Source organism: Harpia harpyja, chromosome 2, assembly GCF_026419915.1.
Source record: "Harpia harpyja isolate bHarHar1 chromosome 2, bHarHar1 primary haplotype, whole genome shotgun sequence".
In the NCBI taxonomy this organism is placed as follows: Eukaryota; Metazoa; Chordata; class Aves; order Accipitriformes; family Accipitridae; genus Harpia; species Harpia harpyja.
In genome coordinates this window covers 36,170,477-36,192,619 of record NC_068941.1, presented here as the reverse complement: position 1 = coordinate 36,192,619, position 22,143 = coordinate 36,170,477, and the positions used below count along the sequence as shown (strand labels likewise).

The 22,143-nt window shown below is 42.3% G+C and overlaps 1 protein-coding gene across 2 annotated transcripts in view; it reads left to right on the top strand.

The window, feature by feature from the left end:
• The window catches only part of BMPR1B (bone morphogenetic protein receptor type 1B), a 259,184-nt gene extending 238,646 nt beyond the window's left edge, over positions 1-20,538 (top strand). For both annotated transcript variants that reach the window (XM_052776085.1, XM_052776076.1), the window contains 7 exons: positions 3,377-3,473; positions 4,258-4,396; positions 9,616-9,808; positions 10,240-10,537; positions 12,880-13,055; positions 14,443-14,573; positions 16,913-20,538. In XM_052776085.1, the coding sequence (XP_052632045.1) occupies positions 3,377-3,473; positions 4,258-4,396; positions 9,616-9,808; positions 10,240-10,537; positions 12,880-13,055; positions 14,443-14,573; positions 16,913-17,038 (1,160 nt within the window). In that variant the 3' untranslated portion in view covers positions 17,039-20,538. The remainder of the gene's footprint in view (positions 1-3,376; positions 3,474-4,257; positions 4,397-9,615; positions 9,809-10,239; positions 10,538-12,879; positions 13,056-14,442; positions 14,574-16,912) is intronic.
• The last annotated feature ends 1,605 nt before the right edge of the window (positions 20,539-22,143 follow it).

Sequence of the window (22,143 nt, the reverse complement as noted above, 5' to 3'; positions counted from 1 at the left end):
GCACACAGTCTCCACGCCTCAGATTTCACTGCAGTTTTTACTTGGATAACCGTAACACTGTGAACTGAAGGGACCTGAGGAGGGAGGAGAACCTCCTCTCCCTTTGATATGCTGACTTGTCCCTTGAACCTGCTGGGTGGCATTTTCAATGCACTCCTCAGCACGGTCCTGCGGATGGCAGAGTGAGGGGAACGAGTGGTGGAGGAGGGGGGGAATCGCAGGAAAATAACTGAGAGGCAGCTTAGTATCACCAAAGACCCTCCTTTTGTTGCCATCTCTCCCTTTGTGCTGCTCACCACTGACACCAGCAGCACCACTGTTTTCATACAACAAAACTGTTAACGTGCTGTTTGCTGGGTTTCGCTATTATCAACCAGCCGAGGTATGTGAAGAAGCTTCCCAAACCTCCCGCATGTTTGTTTTGCGCTCCCCACACCATGTTCCTGGTAATCGCTCATTGCTGCCTCCGCAGAAGCTACTGCTTATTCTCATAACCCCACTGCTTGGCATGTTGCAGTTGCCAAGTAACATAACACTAAAAAGCACGGGACTGGACTTCTTAAAGGACAGAGTATCTCCATCACGCAAACTGGCACCGACTGGTACCCACCACAGTCTTCGCCATGGAGCCCACGAGCCAGTGGTTAAGTGGACTCTCAGCTGAGCTGCCCCATCCCTTGCCTGGTCAAGGAGGTGCCAAAAATGGAGCAGGGAAAGGGAGGTTTGTCCTGCTGCGCTGTGGGGAACAGCCTGGGCTGTAGGAGGAGAAAAGACTTGGTCTCCAGCACCAGCCTGGCTCAGCAGAACAAACGGACATTGCTGGTATAAGAATGGGGACATGCTTTTAATCTTGTGTTGTCCACGAGCCAGCAGGTTTATGAAGTCCTCAAATGAGCAAGCAAATGAAATTGTGCCAAAATGCTTTGAAAATACAGGAAGTATTTGAAAGGTGAGACAATAGCTCACTTATCGTCAGTATTGCCTCTCGTCATACGTAGCCAACTAAATATAAAGACATATGGAAGTTATTCTCTTCTCCTGTGAGAGCCAGTTGCATGCCTGTGCTGTGCATAGTGAACCACTACTTAAGCTATGTTAGCTGACGCTGCCAGCATGGGGGACATCACCTACTGCAAGAGCGTAAGCATTGCTGCTGCTGCAGTCTGCATCAGCTGCTCCCAGCACCGAGATCAAGACACGTTCCTTTATGTCTTGCATGCTTTCCTTGCACTTGCTTCACATAATTGCATTGGGGTACCAAAAATTTTTGCAGTGTTGGAGTCTGAAGTTTGTTTGAGAGCTACACAGCACTTCCAAAATGCCTTCTGGCCTCTGGGAAAATCAAACTGCATTTATTTACTTTTCTGAATGGGAGAAGCCCGTTAGAAACACTGAGCACGGGGCCTGGATCATTTAAAATTATTGGAATTTGATTAAGATTTCAGCATCTTTGTCACCCCTCTCCCAAATGCGATGCACAGACAGCATGAGCAGTGGACGCTTTACAAGTTCTGGTAGTGCAACACTTGGTGCCTGTGTAAATACGCAGACTTCCATGGCTTTGCTCTCTGACATATACGAGTATGAGCAGGGTCTGAATTGCTCCCTCTGCATCTGACATCAACATTCATTACTGCTAAGCAGAAAAGCCCAACTTCCATTGTGGCTTATTCTGTGAAGTGGGAAAACCCTTGCTGTGGACAGATATTCAGGTTTCTCCCAAGTATAAAAAATCCCACTATATGGTCTGTGTGCCCTATTTATCCTCTCCTCAGTTGATGGGCTGCAACATCTTAAACTGTTACATACCATGCATTTGAGAGGGAAATGGCTGGCCGACACAGGCTGCTTACAAAGCATGAACTAGAGCTCTTAGCCCTGCTGAGCAGCCGTCGCTTTCGCGAGAGAGGTCTGGATTCCCCGGTGGGCTCTCGGTTTCGGCTCACAGCCCACTTGGAGTGGCAGGCCAGGTAGAAATCTGCTGTGGCAGGGAGAATGATGGGCTCCAGTGTTTTCCTGATAGACATCGTGTCAGTGTCCCCTTTCAAAGGCATTGGCCGTGTCTTGACTGTTTACATTGTTAATGCTCCTGGAGCAGGTAATGGCAGGTTAAAACATGACCGGTGTGATCAAAAGGTGCGTTGGTTGGTAATCTCTGTTTGTAGTGGAAAGGGGAAGGAAAGAAATAGTTTGGGGGCAAAAACAGAAGGGGAAACTGGATCTTTAAACTAAAAGAGCCTGACAGTAAACCAAGAGTCCCTTAGGAATCTCCTTGTCTCATTACCCTTGTAAATCTGAAACGTAATAGCGCCGTTCCAGGATGAGTCGATACGGATAGATTTCTTGCATTTTACGATGTGTTTGGCATTAGCGTGAAAGATGCAAGACAGCCAGGCAGGGAGAGCTTCAGAAAACATAGTGCTCATTTGCATTATACCAGATAGCGACTTTGAGAGGGTGGTGTGTGTGTCTGCATGCTGAAATACCATAATTTTGAGACTTTGGGGGTTAGGGGAGGTTAAAGAAAAATAGTGCTTGGTTTCTTTGTTTTCAGCAGAGGAGCATGCATGAAGGCTGGACTCACTTGCCTGAGTTGAGAATACACATATGGAGATTAATGGTACGCTTTGAAGGAGAATATGAGTCTCCCATGCAAAGATTGACTGAAACATTTTAATGGTTTCTACAAGTTATTTGACACAATTCATTTTCAAAGTGTTTTACAGAACAGCTGCTGGAAGGATAGTGTTGCCCACCATCATAGGAAGGACTTGCTGGCACACAGGGCTGCTATAGAGAGAATGGAGGAGAGAATTCCTGCTCAGGTGTTTAAAACAGGATCCGAGAGACTGATTATTCTGCAGTGATAGAAATACACCTTCAAGGCCTTTATGGGCCCGCCTTCCTGGGGGTTGGATGGTCCGCTGTGTCTTCCCGCCTAGGATAAATGCAGTACTTCATTATTTTATATTAACTGCTCGATAGGATGCTACTTAATAAGAGTGATTTAAGATAGAGGCAGTATTTTTTCTATGTCCTGGCTGATCACTTAGGTTAAGACACAGAGCTACGGGTCTTAATTGATTTTTCATTCAGAGCCAAACAGGGGATTGCAAATCAAGGCAATGTTTCGCCTGAGTGAGGGCTGAAAACTCAAGTGAGCTTTTGGAGGTGCCGGTTCTGCCCTGGTCAGTGAGGGTCAAAGAGGAAGTGCACAAAATGCCTGGGGAATCCAGGGGTATCTTGCACAGGACTTCAGTAGAAAAGAAAGGACACGAACTTGTGCTCGCGGCACTTTTTAAGGCGTGTGTGTCTGTTGATACTGACTTTGTACCTCCCGTTCCAAATTTTCCACCTTCCTTGTTTTTAACCCCAGACTTTGCTGAAGGAAACATTCACCATAAGGCCCTGCTGATCTCAGTGACTGTTTGCAGCATACTTCTGGTGCTTATCATCATATTCTGCTACTTCAGGTAAATAAGGAATATGTTACCAGCTTGTTAATATTCCTCCCAACATTTATCTTTTTATAGACTTAGGAATTTGAAAAAAATTGAAGGGGACCTTGCGGAGAAGAAATGAGAAACTGTAATTTTATGATGAGGAAAAATGTGTATTTTATTCATGCTAGTCGCAGGTATAACTGTGTGATGTATTTCATATGGCATCTTTTGCCCAACATGCTAAAAAGCCATTCAGGTAGAAACACAGATTATGCTTTACTGAGACTAAGAAAGCCACAGGACAAATTTTATATTGGGTAAATAAACCTAAGGCTTCTGAATGCGTTTATGTGGTGAAGAACTGATCATAAAAAAGAGAGGGATACAGGAATGTAAGTAAATGTGCCTAGAATGTTATCATAATCTACATACATTACATTTAAATAATTTGTCACATTTTTTAAATAGTCCCAGGTCCCATGACCTTCCCTCCTCTGGCTCCTAAAAGAACCACTGCAGTCAGTAAAATAAAACTGTGTATTTACTTGGTCTGTGTTTTAAACATATTTAAGTTTCTGAAAGAAAAACATTCAGTTGCTTTGCAAACTTACGCCAGATTGCGCGGTCTTTGTGCTGAAAACAGTTGCTAAAAATAAAATAGAAAATTTTGGGCAGCCAGTCCAGCATATTCCTCAGGGAAGCAGAGGAAGCTGTGAGTCTATAAAGGAAGCAAATGTGAAGGACAATGTGCGTTATTCATTGCACATGTGTTCATCGTATTCAAAGCTAATTTCACTTTCATGTAAAACGGCAGATACAAACGCCAAGAAACGAGGCCCCGCTACAGCATCGGGCTGGAGCAGGATGAGACCTACATTCCCCCTGGAGAGTCCCTGAAGGATTTGATCGAGCAGTCCCAGAGCTCAGGGAGCGGCTCCGGGCTCCCTCTCCTGGTAAGGAAGCGATATTATTTTAATGCAAGTTTAAAAGGCAAAAATGAGTAGAGGGAGAAGACTAAATGAGGCACAAGAAATTACATTTCTGTGTCCTCAGTTGTTGTTTTAGGTTTTTTTCCTCTCCCAGAAATGACAAGGATTAAGCTGGAGAACAACTGCTTTAGAAGCAGGAGACTTTTTTTCATGGAGACTAAGTGAAAAAAGCCTAGGGGTTTTTTTACCTCAGCTCTTTTCTTAGTTTAGGTACCATAGGGTAAGTACAGGCTAATAGAGCTCACAGAAGTTCATCAGGATTTACCCCAGTGTACAGGACAGCATCTGGCCCGCTGATCTTATTTTATTGCTTTTTATGTGCAATACACAATAGCATTTCAAACACTGACACATCGTCTTTATGTAAAGGGAAGTGTAATTCATCAAACCTGGAACCTTTTTATGTGTAGACTTCACTTTGCATTCAGAAGTCAAGAGCGAATTATTTTTCCTTGTAGTGTGGCAATCTCAAAGGCTAAAGGCACAGAGATGGAGCTCGTGATTATTTCTGAACTGACTCCAGGATGACTGAGCCCCCTGAGCTCACCTGCTGAAAAGGCAGAAGTTTTACCTTCTGTGGCAAAACAGTTCTGTTCACCAGGGATTTTTGTTTCTAGGGGTCATCGTTGCTTTTTAGCACTGAAAAAAAAAAAAGCCAGGCTACTTATTTAAAACACTGCCTCTGACAAAATGAATTCGATTTCATTTTCATTTTTCAGAGATGATATGTCCCTCCTGTCTCCCAAACCTATTTGTCTGTAGTGATCCTATTACTGTAGATGTTGTCCAGTTTCCAAGTACTACGTACTATCTATCTGGTTTTTGCTCACACATCTTTTTTCTACACCCTAAAGAAGAAATAAAATGGGAAATTTTATAATTTCTTAAAATGAAGCAACAGGCTGAGTGGTTGGTAAAAATCTGGCTAAACTCAGTTTGTTCTCACAGGAGTAAATGCTTAGAGTCCCATTTAAACGAAGAGCTGACTTTTTAAAAAATCCAGTGTTCTGACAATTAACAAAGCTATTGAGAAAAAAAGCCAAGCTGCCAAGTGGGTGCTGTGACTAGTACTGAGCATGGAAAACCCATGGTTATTTTTCTCTATTGAGAGAAACTCCATCATTTAAGTCTAGGCTTTAAGAAAGCTCTGTCATACCCCATACCAGTGTCCCTCTAGAAGACATGAAAGGGGAGGGACCATGCTTACAATTTAGGACCATTCCTAATGAGTGCTTTCACTTGATTTAGTTGTGAGGGGTTCTTGCTTTTTTTGCTTTATTTTTTTGCATAACACCTGCCACATCAGGGTCTTGGTCTGTGCTTGGTGCTCCTACCTGTTACAGTGACAGAAATAATAATTTAAAGCAATCACAAGGAACTTGGTGGTTGTTCTCTGAGAGGATGTGTTTCCAGCAGCCCACATGGGTAGCAGGTGCCCTGGGGCATCTCGTAGCAGTGCATGGCTCAATACTTCATTCCAGGATGCCCTTGAGACAAAAAAGCTGGAGGAACACTGGTTGTGACCACTTGTGCTTTATGCCTTCCTCTGTCCCAGTGAGCTGGTTGAAGATGGGATCTGTGGTCTTACTGGTGTCCCCAGGTCTACTCTTGCAGTGGACAGAAAAACTAACTTCTGCTAATTAACTGCTGTAATGGCCGAGGTGGCATCCCAACTGGGTTGTTGCTCAGTAACTCCCAGAGCTGTGCCAGTGCTCCGTGAAGCAGAAACCATCCTGTCTTCTGCCAGTCCTCCTCTCTCAAGCCTGGAGACTTTGCAGCCACTGGACCAAGTGTTCTTCCTGAAGGCACTCTTTCCCCTCTCTCTTTGCCTACCAAAATGCATACGTTTTTTCTCCCAGACTTTCCCTTTAAGTAGTGATTTTCTGTGGAAGAGAAGAAAAACGAGAGCTATAATGAATCTTGCACTTGGTAATAGATGTTTGCTGCATTACCCAGACAGCTACAACCGCTACAGGCTCACTAGAAATGCACAGATTAATACCTCTGGGCCCATGCCTGAGACAAGTATATAGAAAGCGCCTGGCAATAATGCGCTAGACTTTATTGCGGAAGAGTTTGTTTTTAACTGTATTATTTCTTATGCAAAGACTGAAATATCCAGAGTTATTATTTCAGGAAAGTAAGCTGCAAATTTATTACAAAATGTCACTTTATGCTAAACAGTAATGTTTTCCTTCTGTGCAGAACATTTATTTTAATGGGTACAAATATTATACCAAAACCAAGCATTAACCAAGATTTTATCGATACTTTGACATTCAGCAAGCGTTCTTTCTCCTGACCTGTTCGTACCTCTGACAGAAAAGTTTGCTGCAGGTCAAATGCTGCCAATCAAATTTTAAACCAAATAAAAAATAAAGTGAGTCGTAAATAAAAGCTTTGAGCCAACAAACTGGGGTGCACAGTCAAGTCTGTGCAAGCAAGGGGAACCCCATTGGCCTTGACAAAGCAAGAAGTGTAGGCAAAGCTGTTGGCCCTGTGAATCCACATACAAAATCGGGGAAGGAGATTGGATGCTGGGAACGTTTATTTCAGTGGTCTGTATGAAGAGTTTGCTGAATTACAGTTTGGTCTCTACCTTTTCACGTATTTTTTTCCTAATTCCTCTTCCAATGAATTTCGCTTTTCAAGGGACTGCATCCCAGCCATAAGTGTGGAGTTCTCTGTTCAAAATATTGAAGTTACAAAAGGTTGGTTTGTCTGAATTTTAATCTGCAGTAGCTGAACACATTTAGCTGAACATCAGAAAAATAGAATGCAGAAAGTAGAAACGGTTGGTAACTGGATTGATTCCAGTCAAGAAGAGGAAAGAAAGGGCCATGTAACCTTACCTGGCTGCTCACAGAGCTCAAGCAGCAAAATATACAGGTTTGAAAAGAAATAAAAAAAACCCAACCCCACACAGTGTAAATAATTCACATGAACACATCATTCAGCATGCTTATGAAATCAGTTCATCCAACAATTTTGATTAACTGATTTGTTTTGGAAATTGTAATCAGTTTATGATTCAAGAAAGGGCTAAATTCCTTAAAATAAAATAAATTGTTCATAGGAAATCGTTTGACCAGTTCTAGCAAGAGGAAACCAGGTTAAGGCCCTTCACATAGTATTCTGCCGCCTGAAAACCCATAACAGAAATGTGTTTTTCATTTTCTTAATGTAATTTAATAAGGAACTTTTCATCATTAAGTATTGTAATTCCATGTACTTTATGATGCCATTACATATATTTACACAAATTAAATTATTTGATATAACTGCATTATTGTTCAGGATGCATTTTTAAAATGGGCAAAATAGAAAGAAACAATGCTAAAATGACATTACAAAATGTTACAGCAAAATACCAATGTAATATAACTATTGTTCAATCACTACATGAGACTATAAAAGAAAATAAATCAATTTTAAAAATCAAGGCTAATCTCTGTTCTTGGCTTTCACTGATGTTAAAAAATAACAGCACTGAAGCCACCATCTTGGAAGTCTAATAATACATTGCAGGGCTGAAAAAATGGAATTCTGTTTAAATGACAGAAGAAGAAAGCTGGGACTTTTGAAATAGCTTTGCATAAATGCCACTGTATGTTTTTCTTCTTTAAATTGTTTAATATGAAACCCAGTAATTTGCTTACAAAATAAATGGTAATAGACCTTACCTAATAGATTTTGAGTTTGTCTTTGGACATACGTTCATGCTGCAGCAGGATTGTGGCAGTCCTGCTCTGCATTACCAAACTGGTAGTTTACACTGGACCTCCCAGGGAGAACAAAGGAAGCAAATGATTTCAAGTTTTAATAATTTCTGTCAGCCAAGACAGATTGTATTTGGGACTACATGAAATGCATATGATTTCATAGGTATTCAGGCAGTGCACTGCAATAAACTGCTTGAAATTTGTATATGGGTGGTGGCAAAACCGAGACACCTCGAGTTAGCACTTGTCCGGGTTTTGCCAGTTCCTTGGGCCAGGTGAAAAACCCCTTGCATTGGAGGCTATAAAGTTATTTTCTTTCAAAGTCTTGTAAAATCCTACCAAACAAAAAATCATTAGCTGCGGATTGAACTGGCAATACTGAAGCACAAAAGGGTGACATTTTAATCTCCTGTTATACTAGGGTGAGGCTGAGTCGACCATGAACACCAGTGGATTGTGTTGCAGCATCTACTTGAGTTTTTATTTGTGAACTTTTAAAAATACACGATCTGCGGAAATGCTCAAATCCTATGAGAATATATTAGTCTCCATTTGTCCAAGATTTTTTGTAGTCATAAAAGCTTGTTAAATGTAGAATCAGTCCATCTGCTACATGGGGTCTGCCATCCTTATGAAGGGTATCTCTGCAATGCTGCTGAGTACATTGAACTTCTGCTACAGCTGCACAAATGGTTTGACTTTAGCATCAGTTCGCATTGTAGCCACTGGCGAAGCTGGTACGGACACTAGAAAAGGCAGATTTAAAGCTGTGCTTCCATATCTTTGGAAAAAAAATCTTACTTTTTATTGCTATATGATGATGATTATCAAAATTAATGTAGGAACTTTCTAACACCAAATTTGTATTTTGAAATTATTAGGCATGGGATTTTCAAGGAAGGTGATAGGAAGCTGCTCTCCGTAATTCTGCTAGTTTTAGGGCGATGATATGCTTTTGGCTCTTGTGAGCCCTAACCTCGAGTCTCAACGGTGTTGAGTATGTAATGAACATCCCCGTTTTAATTAAAACTGTGTTACCTACCCTTTTGGAATTTGGTTTGCGTTGGGGTGGCCAGCAGTGTTTTCTGTCAAAGGTTTTCCAAAAATAACAAAAAAATTTCCACAAAATGGCAACCTCCCACAGGAAAATAAAAATTTCAAAGTTAGTAGTCAAATGTTTCCTTCACACAGACTGATTCACTTTCTTGAGAGGCCACGGTGCATTTTGGGAATGTATGGAAAGGCATCTTCACAGTGGCAGGAATGGCCTCACTCACACTGCGTCCTGGGGGAAACAGGGAGCATCCGCATTGTGGAGCTTTGCCGAAATCCACGTTGCAATGGTTGTGTATTCCCCTTTCCACCAGGCTTGCTGCATGGGAAGGAGACACAGAAGGAGGGAGGCGAATGCAGAAGGTATCTGCGGAGCAAGTTGTAACCCCCCATCTTGGCATTTCACAGGTTCAAAGGACCATCGCAAAACAGATTCAGATGGTAAAGCAGATTGGAAAAGGTCGCTATGGAGAAGTCTGGATGGGAAAGTGGCGTGGCGAAAAGGTAGCCGTGAAAGTGTTTTTTACCACGGAGGAGGCCAGCTGGTTCAGAGAAACAGAAATCTACCAGACTGTCCTGATGAGGCATGAAAATATTCTTGGTGAGTGACATTAAAGAGAATTATTTAATAGTGTACATGTTTCTTAAGTTTAGTAATTTTGTATTCGCTGTTGTCTGATGCCCTTTCCTATGTGCTTTGTTACCTGCTGTGCTCTGCAATTAGCCACCTGGCACTTTTCAAAAGAAAGATGTTTCAAGGATTACTGAAATATAAATAAAGGTTAAAAAATAGTGGGGTTTGGGGGCTGTTACTGCAAACACCACACGTCTGTTTCTGCCACCTGGATTTCCATATCTGGGCTTTCTGAAAATATGTTAAAGGCTAGAGGTGAGGCATAGTTCCATGAAAGTAAGATTAAAGAAATTAAATACGTTATTAAAATAAAACTGAAGTGGCTGACAGTCCAGCGTTCTGAGCAGTCAAAAAAAGCCCGAGAAGTATTAATTTGAAAATCTTCTTTTTCTTTGCAGGGTTCATTGCTGCAGACATTAAAGGTACAGGATCTTGGACCCAGCTGTATCTCATCACTGACTACCATGAGAACGGCTCACTTTATGATTATCTAAAATCTACTACCTTGGACACAAAAGCCATGTTAAAACTGGCTTACTCCTCCGTTAGTGGCTTGTGCCACCTGCACACTGAGATCTTCAGTACTCAGGGCAAACCCGCTATTGCCCACCGTGACCTAAAAAGTAAGAATATCCTGGTGAAAAAGAACGGCACCTGCTGTATAGCAGATTTGGGCTTGGCTGTTAAGTTTATCAGGTGAGTAGAAGTGAGGAGGGTGAGGAAAAGTTGGTAAATCAGATGCAAACGCTGGTTTAGTTGTTGACTGAGCGAGCATGCACGTGTGAGTCAGCGCCAGCAGTGTATGTGCATACCTTTCAGGCTACCCTTATCTGTACGTGAGGTGGGACTGCCTGTGTGGGTGAGAATGTCACGTAAACACATAATGCAGGTGTATAAATAGTCACTATTTTATTACTGAGCACATTAGTAGCATTTGCATAAACGTTCGGTTTGCATCACTTCTCCCCCTCAATAGCAATCTGAGTATTGCTGCCACATGCTAAAAGGACATAGCACTGACAGGTTGGAGTCATGTCAGTAAACTTGTCGCTGAAGCTTTCAGGTTGTCTGATCGCAAGATAATTCACTCACAACTTATATAGAATAATTCTAATCATTTGCACAAGTTTCTAATTGGTATTTATTGAAAAGCACCCCATTTGGGCTGCCTTCTGTTTCATTTCCTACAAATCAAATTGCCAAAGTACAGATTTGATTTTTGAAATGGCTTTTAAATTTGATTTAAAAAAAAATGGTTGTGTGTTTAAACAACTTAGAGCAGACGAGTAGGACTTACTCACTCCTGGGATTTGTAAAGGAGTCATCGCTGTCTGACAGCTCCATTCAAAAGGAGCTTGAGCTCTCGGCACTGGTCCTGCTGGTGGAGACATGAGTTAGGAAGTCTCTGATTTTTCTGCACACAGAAATCTGGCCATAGACTGAAGGTTTCCTTTTCAGAGGTCAGCTTTGAAACCATGCAATCCCTGAAGTATCAAAAAAGATTTTAAGAATTCTGTACAAATCTTGAACTGAAATTATTCAGAGTGTAAGGAAAGGCAGTTTTTATGTGCTCTTCTTGCCATTCACTTATCTACCAGGTTTCTTGGTGAGGCTTTTCCTTTATGAACCTGACCTTTGTTTAGGAGATGAGAAGGAATATTTTTACTTTGAGGAACAGCGGCCTAGAAAACAACAACTTGGAAATACACTATTTGCTGTAGAAGTTTTGGGGAAGAAATTCACCCTTTGCAGATATACCTTGCCTGTCAAGTACAGAGGAGCACACTGCTTAGGAATGAACTGAGAGGAACTAGGAACTACCAAGTGTCGCTATAAAAGAAGGTGAAATATGTATTCGTCACAGTCCAAATGGAATTTACGTTACATACTCAGCTTGTGTTCATACTGAATCCTTCCTTAGACAGCATTTCTCAGGCAATGACCAGGAACAGAAAAAAGCAGTTGAAAGGGGTGTGCTCTGCTGAAGCTAATGAGTTTAGTAAAGTTCTCTGCATTTCTCATTTTATTTGAAATATTGGAAGACAGTGCAGGTCACTAGATTTATGTTACATTCTTGGAGGCATACAGAAATGCTACTGGCATATGTATGATTTAATGACTGTGTAGGTGACTGGTTGTACCTCAGGCTTGGCTTTTTTTGTCATTTTCGTAACTGTAGGTGAAGAAAATTGCTGTAGGTGAAAAAAATTACAGAAGTTGTATAATTATTCTGTGAGATTTTGTTGCATCCATCACATTTAAAATGTTTACATTTTGAAGGTGGGGAAAGGGAAACAGACCTTTCTAAACAAACCACAATATATGCCATATATTAAACTTTTAAAAACATTGAAACTGATACAGCTGAATTTGAGTTAATAAGAAAAAAAAAATAAATCCAGTCACGTAATTAATAGGAATTTGCTTCCTGTTAGATATACGTTGTCTCTTCTGGTCAATGTGTGAGGTGTGACACATTTGTTTAGATTTTTTTGCACATTTACATCTGTATGTTTACACATCTTGATGTGTAAAGGTTGGACAAACATAATGCATGCACAAAAAATAGGTATACTCATCTTCCTTGCAGATCTGATTTGATACAGCTAAGTGATACTGCCCCAGCTATTTAGTGTCCTCCATTAATTGCTAAGACTAAAGCATTAGGTAGTGGAGTATGTTAAGAAAACAGCATTTAATGAAGATTTGATTGTTATCGCCAGCATTAGAGCTCAGGCTAATGCTAATGAAATCTCGCAAATGTTACAGCATCCCTGTTGAGACTTATCTCCATTGTGGTTCTGCATTTGAATGCTTAACATAGCCTCAGGCGGGTCAGTCTTTTAAGGAGGGTTGCCTTCACACTAAGAGGCTTTCCTTGTAAGAATTGTTCCATTAAGATTATGCATTACTTTTGACCTTGTTTGAGAATGGATGTGGTGTGAATTTAGTACTTCTCCCATTTAAATTGCTTTTCTTTTCCAGCCACTTTATTGCATGTTTGATGCCTTTTTTTCTTCCCCTTCTTTTTCTTTTAGTGATACAAATGAGGTAGACATACCTCCAAATACCCGTGTAGGAACAAAACGCTATATGCCTCCTGAGGTGCTGGATGAAAGCTTGAATAGAAATCACTTTCAGTCGTACATCATGGCTGATATGTACAGTTTTGGACTCATCCTTTGGGAGATAGCAAGGAGATGTGTTTCAGGAGGTAAAACCTGGGAGATTGCTTTTAATTGTGTCAGTGAATCCCATTTATAACCCAAATCTTCCATTACATCCTTTTCTCTGGGTAATTGTTTTTACTGTAATAAACAAATGTGGATAAACCATACAGGTAACTCTCTTAATATCTGTTCTCTTCTTGAAACTTATTTTAAAGCATCAGCCAGTGCTATTTCAACAGCAAAGATTTAGACTGTATTTTAACGGCTCGTTTGAAGGCAGCAGATGCCTGCACTGAAGAAGGAATACAGAACTCATTTGGGGGCCTTTTCCAATGGCAACACATTTTTGCTGGACTGGGGGTATTCAGCTATTTTAGCAGAAAGACAATAGTGATTTCTTCATTTTGTTAGAGTTAGGAGGAGGAGGACAAACAATTTGGGGGTATGCTGTGCCACTATTTAAAAGAAATAATCTGTTTACAAGACAAGTAGAAAAAAAACAGAGGCAAGTGGCACTTATTACATCGTTGTCATACCAGTGATGTGCTTCATTTCCTTCTGATATCAGGCATTCAAGCGTGAGGACAGCAAAGGTAAAGCAATGCAGCCAGCTGCAGACTCGGGGCATAGATCCATCCTCATACACGTAGGCTATGTGTGCTTTCTGCATGTAGAGCTCAGTGCAGTGCAAAAAATGATGGGTGTTATTACCTCTATTTTGCCACTGAGGAAAGTTAAATGCAGAGAAATGACTTGGCAGCCATTACGTGCCAGATTGGTGGCAAGTAAGAGTACAGCATGTCTCTCTCGGGTCTATGCTACCTTCACCAGACTTTATGGGTCTTTAAAGCCTGCAGTATTGTGCTGAATGCTCGCTCCATGCTTACCCTAGAGGAGCTGAATTTCACTGATGAGAAACGTGATGCCTGTGTTTACAAATTGGTAAAGTGTATTGCAATGATGTGATGTAAAATTTGTAATATTGCTGTCATTGTTGCTGTGCTCAAAGAACGGTACCTTGCCATGTTCTGAAAAGGCACAGAAATGCTCTTTAATATATACCAGGTCCACTGATAAGAAGGACACCTAATTCAAGGTTAATTCTCTGCCAAATTACTCTGATACAGGCCCTATGCTAATAGTTCTTTCTGTGATAACTTACTGGAGATTGCTGGACTGGACAGCAGTGGTAGAAATTGTCTCACCAGGCAAGTAGCTATGCTTTCGGATTAAGATACCCAACCAGTCTTTACACAGCAATGGTTGCATTGGAACTTGACTGTGGAATAAACTTCTAGGGCAGGAATGTCCTTTTAAGGAGAAGTACATATAATTGTTGAACAGTATGGTCAATCTGTTATAAAATGAGAGGGGAAGAGGGTAGTGGAAGGTGTCTTCTGCCAGTGATGGACAACTAATTGCTTCTTTCAGGAATAGTTGAAGAATACCAGCTTCCGTACCATGACCTTGTACCCAGCGACCCCTCGTATGAGGACATGCGGGAGATTGTGTGCATCAAGAGACTACGCCCTTCATTTCCCAACAGATGGAGCAGTGATGAGGTATCATCCCTCTTAAAATGCAGCCTGTGTTTTTAATCAGAGTGAGTGAGTGAGATTGACCCAGTTCTGAATCATTTTGAGCGAGGAGGAGCTTTACCACTGGCACTCGCACCAGTCACAGCGTAACAGGGCTTGGGAAGGAGCACGACCTTCTTGGATATCCCCACTGAAGGTTTCAGAACCCCAGAGGCCATAGCCTACGATATTTGCAAGTGGATTCCTTGTGTGCTGTCTACCAGGTCCCACAGCGATAGCAGGCTGTGCTCAGACCTTCTTAGTCTCTCTGTTTTCCTCTTGCACTCATTTTGCTTTCCACTCCCAGCATTAATAGCATTAAATCAGTGGCTAGCCAAAAATTTTGAAAGAGAGATTATTTTGTAGTGTATAGTGCAGCGGCAGCATACTTGGTGTACTGGCAGCTGCTTCAGCGTCATGTGTGGGCTGTAATTCCAACCTTTTCTTTTTTTTTTTTTAAAGAAGGAAGTATCTCCTATCTCTTTGAAATGAAATAAGCATACAGCTTTTTTGTGATCATGGGTGTGCAGGCTTGGAAACACGACTTTACCATGATTTTACGCTAATATGAGCACAAGATACTAAGTTGCACACTTATGGTATTGATATGCAATAGTACTGACCACAGCAGCTGGGCTGCACCGAGGAGCACCGATCGTTCGCCCCTTTACATCTTACAGAAAACAGTGCTCATGTACCTCTCTGCATTTTAGCAAACAGAGCTACAGGTATGGCTTTTCAGAGGAGACGCAGGATCCAGAAAATGCTTTCCAGAATAAAACGAGGAGGTGAGAGGGCTGGGGGAGAATCTGAACTCTCTCTGCTGAGCATCTGTAACGAAGCAAAGTTGTGTTCATGGGATCAGAGTCAAGCAGTTGAGGTACCGCAGGCAAACCTGCTAACTGCTCTCGAGATGCTATGGAGGAAGGGTCATTAATCACGTTAATTGGTACAGTTTAATGCTGTAAAGTTTTCTACCATCGCAGAAGACAGCTGCCATTTGGGAATAGCAGTGTGTAGATGAATATTCTGCAGGTAGATGAAAGATTTAGGTGGCATGAGATGTAGGCAATTTGGGAATGTGAGGGAATAATAAAACAACCTCCCTGGGAAGCTCGAGGACTTGTGCAACAGCCAGTGTGCGAAGATCTAACTGAGACTTACCTGCCTCATCCCCTCCCTAGCCAAATCCCTCTGAGACTTCAGACCGGGAGTGGAAATACTGGAGGAAGCACTGTTAGTATTGATCCTGGGAAGGGCTTTTGTGTGGTGGCACGCGGTGTGTGTTTGGTCTGCTACCACACGTATCAAGGATCAGGGGGGGCTTGTTGAAATAACTGTTCTTGATTAACTGGTTAGCATCATCAGTAATCCCACTTCAGGCATTCTAGCAATGAGAGGCAAACTTGTTAGTGAATAAAACCATGCGTATCACCAAAACTCGTTTATAAAAATTGGCATTAATCTGAAATGCATTAGGCTGGTCTAACCTCGCAGCTAACTGCTGGTGTTGTTTATGCTTAATGCCTTTGAGAGTCTGCACTGCTTCTGGGCCAGGAGCCTCATGAAAATGGAAAGCAAGTTGGGTGAGATGGTAAACTTCTCTTTTCCTATTGTGGCAAGCAAATCTTCAGCCAGCGTAAATCCGTAGGCTGACAGGGTCATCACCCGGCTGTGATGGCTTACGTGGTGCTTCATGTTTGGAAGAAGGTGGTAGACATAGGCCAGGATGTATGCTTCTTTTCCAGGATGTCAAAGGCAATGCTGAGACGCTGGCAGCAAGAGAGTTGTTGCTGGGAGCTGGAGGAGGGTCTGACTATGTTTTGGAAGCGAGCAGGGGATGGAGCGGGACAGGGCAGAGCTGAGCCGGGTGCTCACAGGTGGCTTTCCAGGGAGGGCGGCTGGGCAGGAGCTGTGGGTGCGTGCTGACCCTGGGCTGTACCCCGGGGGCCAGTCGCTGGCTGAGGAAAACGAATTCCACTGAATTTGTAGAGCAAAGGGCTCGCTGTACAGAGTCACGCTTGTACAGGTCAGGCTGTGTGGATTTGGGGAAGGGGAAAGAAGAAAAGCGCTTTTGTTGAGCGTACAGCCAAGTCTAGACTATAACTTGTCATAAATTATAAGAGTAATTGCCATGTTTGAAGAACTCTCCTTAATATACAGAAAACAAAAGCTCTTGAAAAGTGATACCAGCCAGCACGTTGTCTTTTTTTTGGCTGCCCTTAGAAAAGACCTTTTCCCTTCAGTTTTTTGGCATTGCCACCAACTGCAGTCTCCTCTTTCACTGACCCAGGTGGGACTTTCTCTCGCATTTCTCTTCGCAGTGCTTACGGCAGATGGGGAAGCTGATGATGGAGTGCTGGGCTCACAACCCCGCCTCCCGGCTCACAGCCCTGCGGGTCAAGAAAACACTTGCCAAAATGTCAGAGTCGCAGGACATTAAACTCTGACTCGGCCAGAGGCAGTTCTTGTGAAGGCCCATTAAAACGGACTCTCTCGTGCAGGCAGAAGTCCTGAAGAGGTATCAAAAGTCTTCGCTAATAAGTATCTTGAATGCAGTCATGCTTAAGAGCAGCTGTAGGTTCGTTTGACAGCTTTTGAGGAGACTACCCTTTGCAAAAATCGGCTGAATTTTGACATACAAGATTGGAAGAGGCTTGTCTGCCCTTGTTTACACGGGGAAATACAGTTTTAGTAACTGGTTTAAGATTATGCATGTTGCTTTCTGTGAAAGCCACTTATTATTTTATTATTATTATTGTTATTATTATTATTTTGACTGTTTAAAAAGATACTGCTTTAAATTTTATGAAAATAAAACTTTTGGTTAGAAGTAAAAAAGATGTATATTGTTACATTGAAAAAAAATAATTGGAGGAAACTGTGCTGAAAGTGAAAGCAAAGCGACTTTTTCATTTATAAAGAGACTATTGCACTCCAGCATTTAAAAAAAGGTCAGTGGGTCTGTGCAGCTCAGAGGAGCTGTAATGGAAACCGTCTTGAAAGCCGTCTACCTGCGGAGATGACTTGCCTGCACGTGCAAGCGGTTCTCATAGTATAGAGATGGAGCCCAGTTACATCCCTGCCATCGTTAGCACAGCTGGCTGGGTTCCTGTGGGTGACTTGTCCCAGGGGAGGTCGTGCTTTGCTTAAGATAATCGGGAGCTGTATGAGTATGGTTCGGCATGACTTGTTTGAAGAAGCTCTTCATGTTTCCAGGAAATCTGATGGGGTATGGTACCAGGATGATAAACAAGTGCCCCTTTTCTCGGCTTTTTTTTTTTTTCCTTTCTTTCCCCCTACTGCAAAATGAAGTATTTTGTGTGTGAGTGGAAGTGAAGTACACATTTGGATTCGCTGGTGAATTTGAAACTGCTGTGACCTACATACACAACCACTGAGTAAGAGGAATTTCCTTGTGAGAAAAAAATTATTCACTTGCTCTTCGATCTGTGTAAAAGTGAGGTATCCATCTACAACCACAGGAAAAAAAAAAAAAAATCTGTGTTCCCTTTTTTTAGGGAAAGTGAAAAACCTCAAAGAATCCCCGTTTGTGGGGTGGCAATCATTTTTCTTTAAGCGTAAGGAGACCTGGTGCCTCCTGGCCACAGTAGGAAGCCAACAGGGAAGGAGCGTGGGACTTGGGTGGGCGGTGAGAGCTGGGCACGGGGGCCGGCAGTGGGCAGGTGCCTCCAGCCCTTCTCCTGCTGTAGCGAGAGGCACCCCAAACCAAACAATTTGGCTCAAGCTTCGTTTGCCTTACTCTTTGGAGTGTCCTTCCAGCAGCCTTCATGCCTCTGGGAGCCACTGCACGGTAGTGACAGGCTCTGCCGCCAAGCTGGGGCTCCGTAGCATCGTGGTTTCCAGCAAAAGGAGCTTTTAGGGGAGAAGAGAAATGGGAAACATATTTACCATCTTTCCCCATTCCTCCTTCCTGGGGCCGCAGCAGTTGCTGCAATGTTAAAACTACAGAAGGGGAAATGAGAGGTGAAATATTCCCTGTGAAGTATTTTCTTTGGAAAGGTCTCTGTTCTTCATCAGGTTATCAAAGCTGAGCTGTATGGGAGTTACCGGTTTGCCCTTTTTTACCCTTCTTTTATTTTTTAAAAATTTTTGCCTGCCTATATCCTGTTTCACTAGGTGGTGTTCAGTTTAATTTTGAAATAAGTCCTTACAAATGCTGCTTTGATTATGCTAAGCCTATTTCAGAACTGAAATAATTGCCATGCTGGATTTAGCCTCAGCATTTCTGTAATGCTTCTTTTTTCCCTTTTTGGACAAAACTGATTTATTTGTGGTAGGTAGGTATATAATTGGGGTTTAACTTCACAGCTCCCTGAAGGTGTTTCTAGTTGGAAAAATTACCATTTTATACTTTCAAGCTAACAGAGAAAAATGCACAGGTTCAAGAGAACCAGCAAGACCTCCATGATTGTAGGTGTTAAAAAGTCTAATCAGAGGATTTTCATTAATTAGAGTGCTTTTTCCACAGTGCAGTTTCCTTGCCTGTACCCAAAAATACCGAGCAATACAAAAAGAAAATCTCTGAGAGGTTATAGTACACTGAACCCTGGCCCCAAGAGAGGCGATGCTGGTTTCCTCTGTCCTTAATAAACAGCGTGCTTGCATGGCTGAGAGCGGAGTTTGCTCCTCTCTCTGGCTGCCTTGGTTTGAAGATCTGTGGCCCAAAATGAGGAGGACAGCCCAGCCTCTCTTCACCTTTTTGTCTTGGTGAACGGAGCCACAGGGTTTCTACTCTAACTCCTTTTGCCTTCATGCCCTTTCATAAAAACCAGCACAGCCCCGAGGAACAGGGGTTTCTTGGCTCCGACGAAACGGATGGGACCGTTGACTTTGGCAGCGGTCAGGGCAGGCTCGGTCAATCCCATCTCCGAGCCCGGTCCCTGTGGGTCCCGGGTAAGCGGTCGTGCAGCAGGGGTGCCTCTTCCCTGCCATGTTTAGGTGTTTTTTCACATCTGCTTTCCTCAAATAGAGGGTTTTTTTAATTTTTTTTTTTTTTTCAATATTATCACGGCTCTCCCCAGAAATGTTTTGGAGGGTGCTTTGCTGGCTGGTGGACGTGATGCACACAATGCCCCTGGCACTTGCTGTCAGTGTGTTACAAGAGAAAGGGCCAGTTGCTGGTTTTCTGAACAAGTCTTAAGTTTTTGGTCCAAAAGAAAGGGATCTAAGATACTGATTGATAGGTTACATAAAGTGTGTATGTTAAATGTTCAAGTTTATGTGTTTTATATATATATATATAAATATATATATATATATTCAGTTGAGAGTCTGGAATAACTCCAGTATGTGGATTAAGAGTAAACTATTATGGATGATAAAGCACTAAATAAAACATAATATTTATTTGTGAAAATGCATAAATGACAAATCACTGCAACGGTGCTATATAGGAAAATAAATATATATATATATATGGAGACACACTCTGAGAAAGCAAAGGGTCTGCAGTTGTATAACTAGTGCCTGCCCATTTTCTCTGAAGACTCAAAAGGCCAGATATTGCCCTCAATTCTCCTACCCACTGTAATCGATGCTATTGTAAGGGGATATTCCTAAAGTCAGAAAACAGCCTAAGGCAAGCGTGGAAGTCGTTTGTTCTAGCACTGTGACATTCGAGTTACCACTTGCACGGCTGACTTTCTGCAACATTCAACATGTAATTATTATGGTTTCGGCATGTGCAGTGACTGCAGGTTAGTACATTTATTTTGCCAGATGTGGCCTTTTAATGTCACTTCCAGGTTTTGGTAGTTTCACAGTGCACATCAATGAGGGCTTGGAAGTAGGTGATGAAGATAATCGTGGCTTCAGTGCCCGCAGGTCTGAAAATCCAATTTTCAAATGTAAATCACTAAAGGAAGCTTAGTTTAGTGACTTATTGGCATAGGTAAGATGGCATAGGTAAGTGGGAGAAGAAGGGGGGGGGAAAAACCCAAAACAAAAAGAGGAGAGATGCCATCTGGCAACTGCTATCCTTTCTCTAGCACAAAGTTATTTCTGTTAAAGAAAAGGTTGACAATGTAAAGACTAAGAAACGAATTTGTGTTCTTTTTTGAGAACCAGTGCCTTATTAAACCTGTAAATACTGTAATTAGAAAACCTGGGGAACAAACTGTGTTACGTTGTATTTGTTCAAATTGTATATGGTTGTTTTAACATTCCCCCCAAATAAAATTGTTTCCATCTCCCCATGAAAGAGATTGCTTTTACTTCTATTTATTTTTCATGTGCTTGAAAAGCACCACCTTTGGGTTTCATTTCACTGGCTAGATTATTTTGACCATGCCTCACTGTATTTATTTATTTTTTTATAAGATTTTTCCTGAGCAAACAAGTAAACAGCAAGATGTTGCATATGTTTCCACTGGCATAAAAAAGCATCACCCCTTTCACAACTCGGTGAAGAGAGAAATGGTAATTAAAATAGTGTTATCACTAATAGAGCAGTCACTCGCATTTTGTGGCTGATTATGTGAATCTTTAGAAATTTGGCATTCGCATAAAATTTTTGTAAGCCCCCCCCCCCCCTTCCCTTATTTCCCCCAAATATTTATGAATTGTGACTACTATTTTTAATAGCACATAAGGCACAGGAGGTAATCTGTGCACAGACTGAAGCTAGGTTTTCCAGCCCCATGCTTCAGGAGAAAAAAAGTTGCAGCCTACATACACCGCATCAGCTGAAATGCGGCGTTGCTTAATGCTGAGAGACATTGGAGCGTATGTATCTCTACATATATAGAGAGATTTGTATGTATTTGTATTTACGGCCTGAGCTCTCCTCTCGTTCTGCAGTGCTGTGTTGCAGCACGCAGCATTCAGCTCAGCATTTCCTAACATGTAATTACCTTGCCGGTTATTTTCAGAGAAGTGTGTAAACAGCATTTTTTCCTTGAGCTGCATCTTACCGCTGACTAACACAGACCCTGCAGCCCTCCTGCTTTGCCCCAGGCCATCTGTGATCAATGGCGGAGCGTTGCAGTTAGTCTCCAGCAGCATTTCCACAATCCCTTGGCCAGGCCATGTCTAGGTGGGAAAGCCCCATGCTTGCTGCACGTTGTCCCTGGCATGTCACTGTATCCCATAGTTTTGGGGCTGTTTCTGCCCCCCTTGGCTGCACGGTGCTGAAGGCGATTCGGTGCTTCAGCACAGCCTGTCTCAGCTGCACCTTCTCCAGCATGCTGCTGAGATAGGTGTTTCTGCAGCTGCCCTCTGTTCCCCCCATCCTGCTTGCTTTTTCCCCTAACTTTCCAGGTATGGCTTTTTTTTGGGCAGTCCTAGACTCTGTTCTCATTTTCTTTCCTCTCCACCTTGCTACGTGCATGGCTACTATTTAGCCTTGGGTTTGGCTACCCCTATCTTCTGCAGCTGCAGGCAGCACTGGCACTGTTTCGCTTCCATTTGAGGTTGGCAGAGTCGTGCTACTGTCCCCTGCCAAAACCAGAGCTCTGCTTCTTCCTGAAACATGCCAAACCATGCCTTTCACGACCTGGGAAGGAGAGTTGCAGTCCCACCTTCAAACACAAAA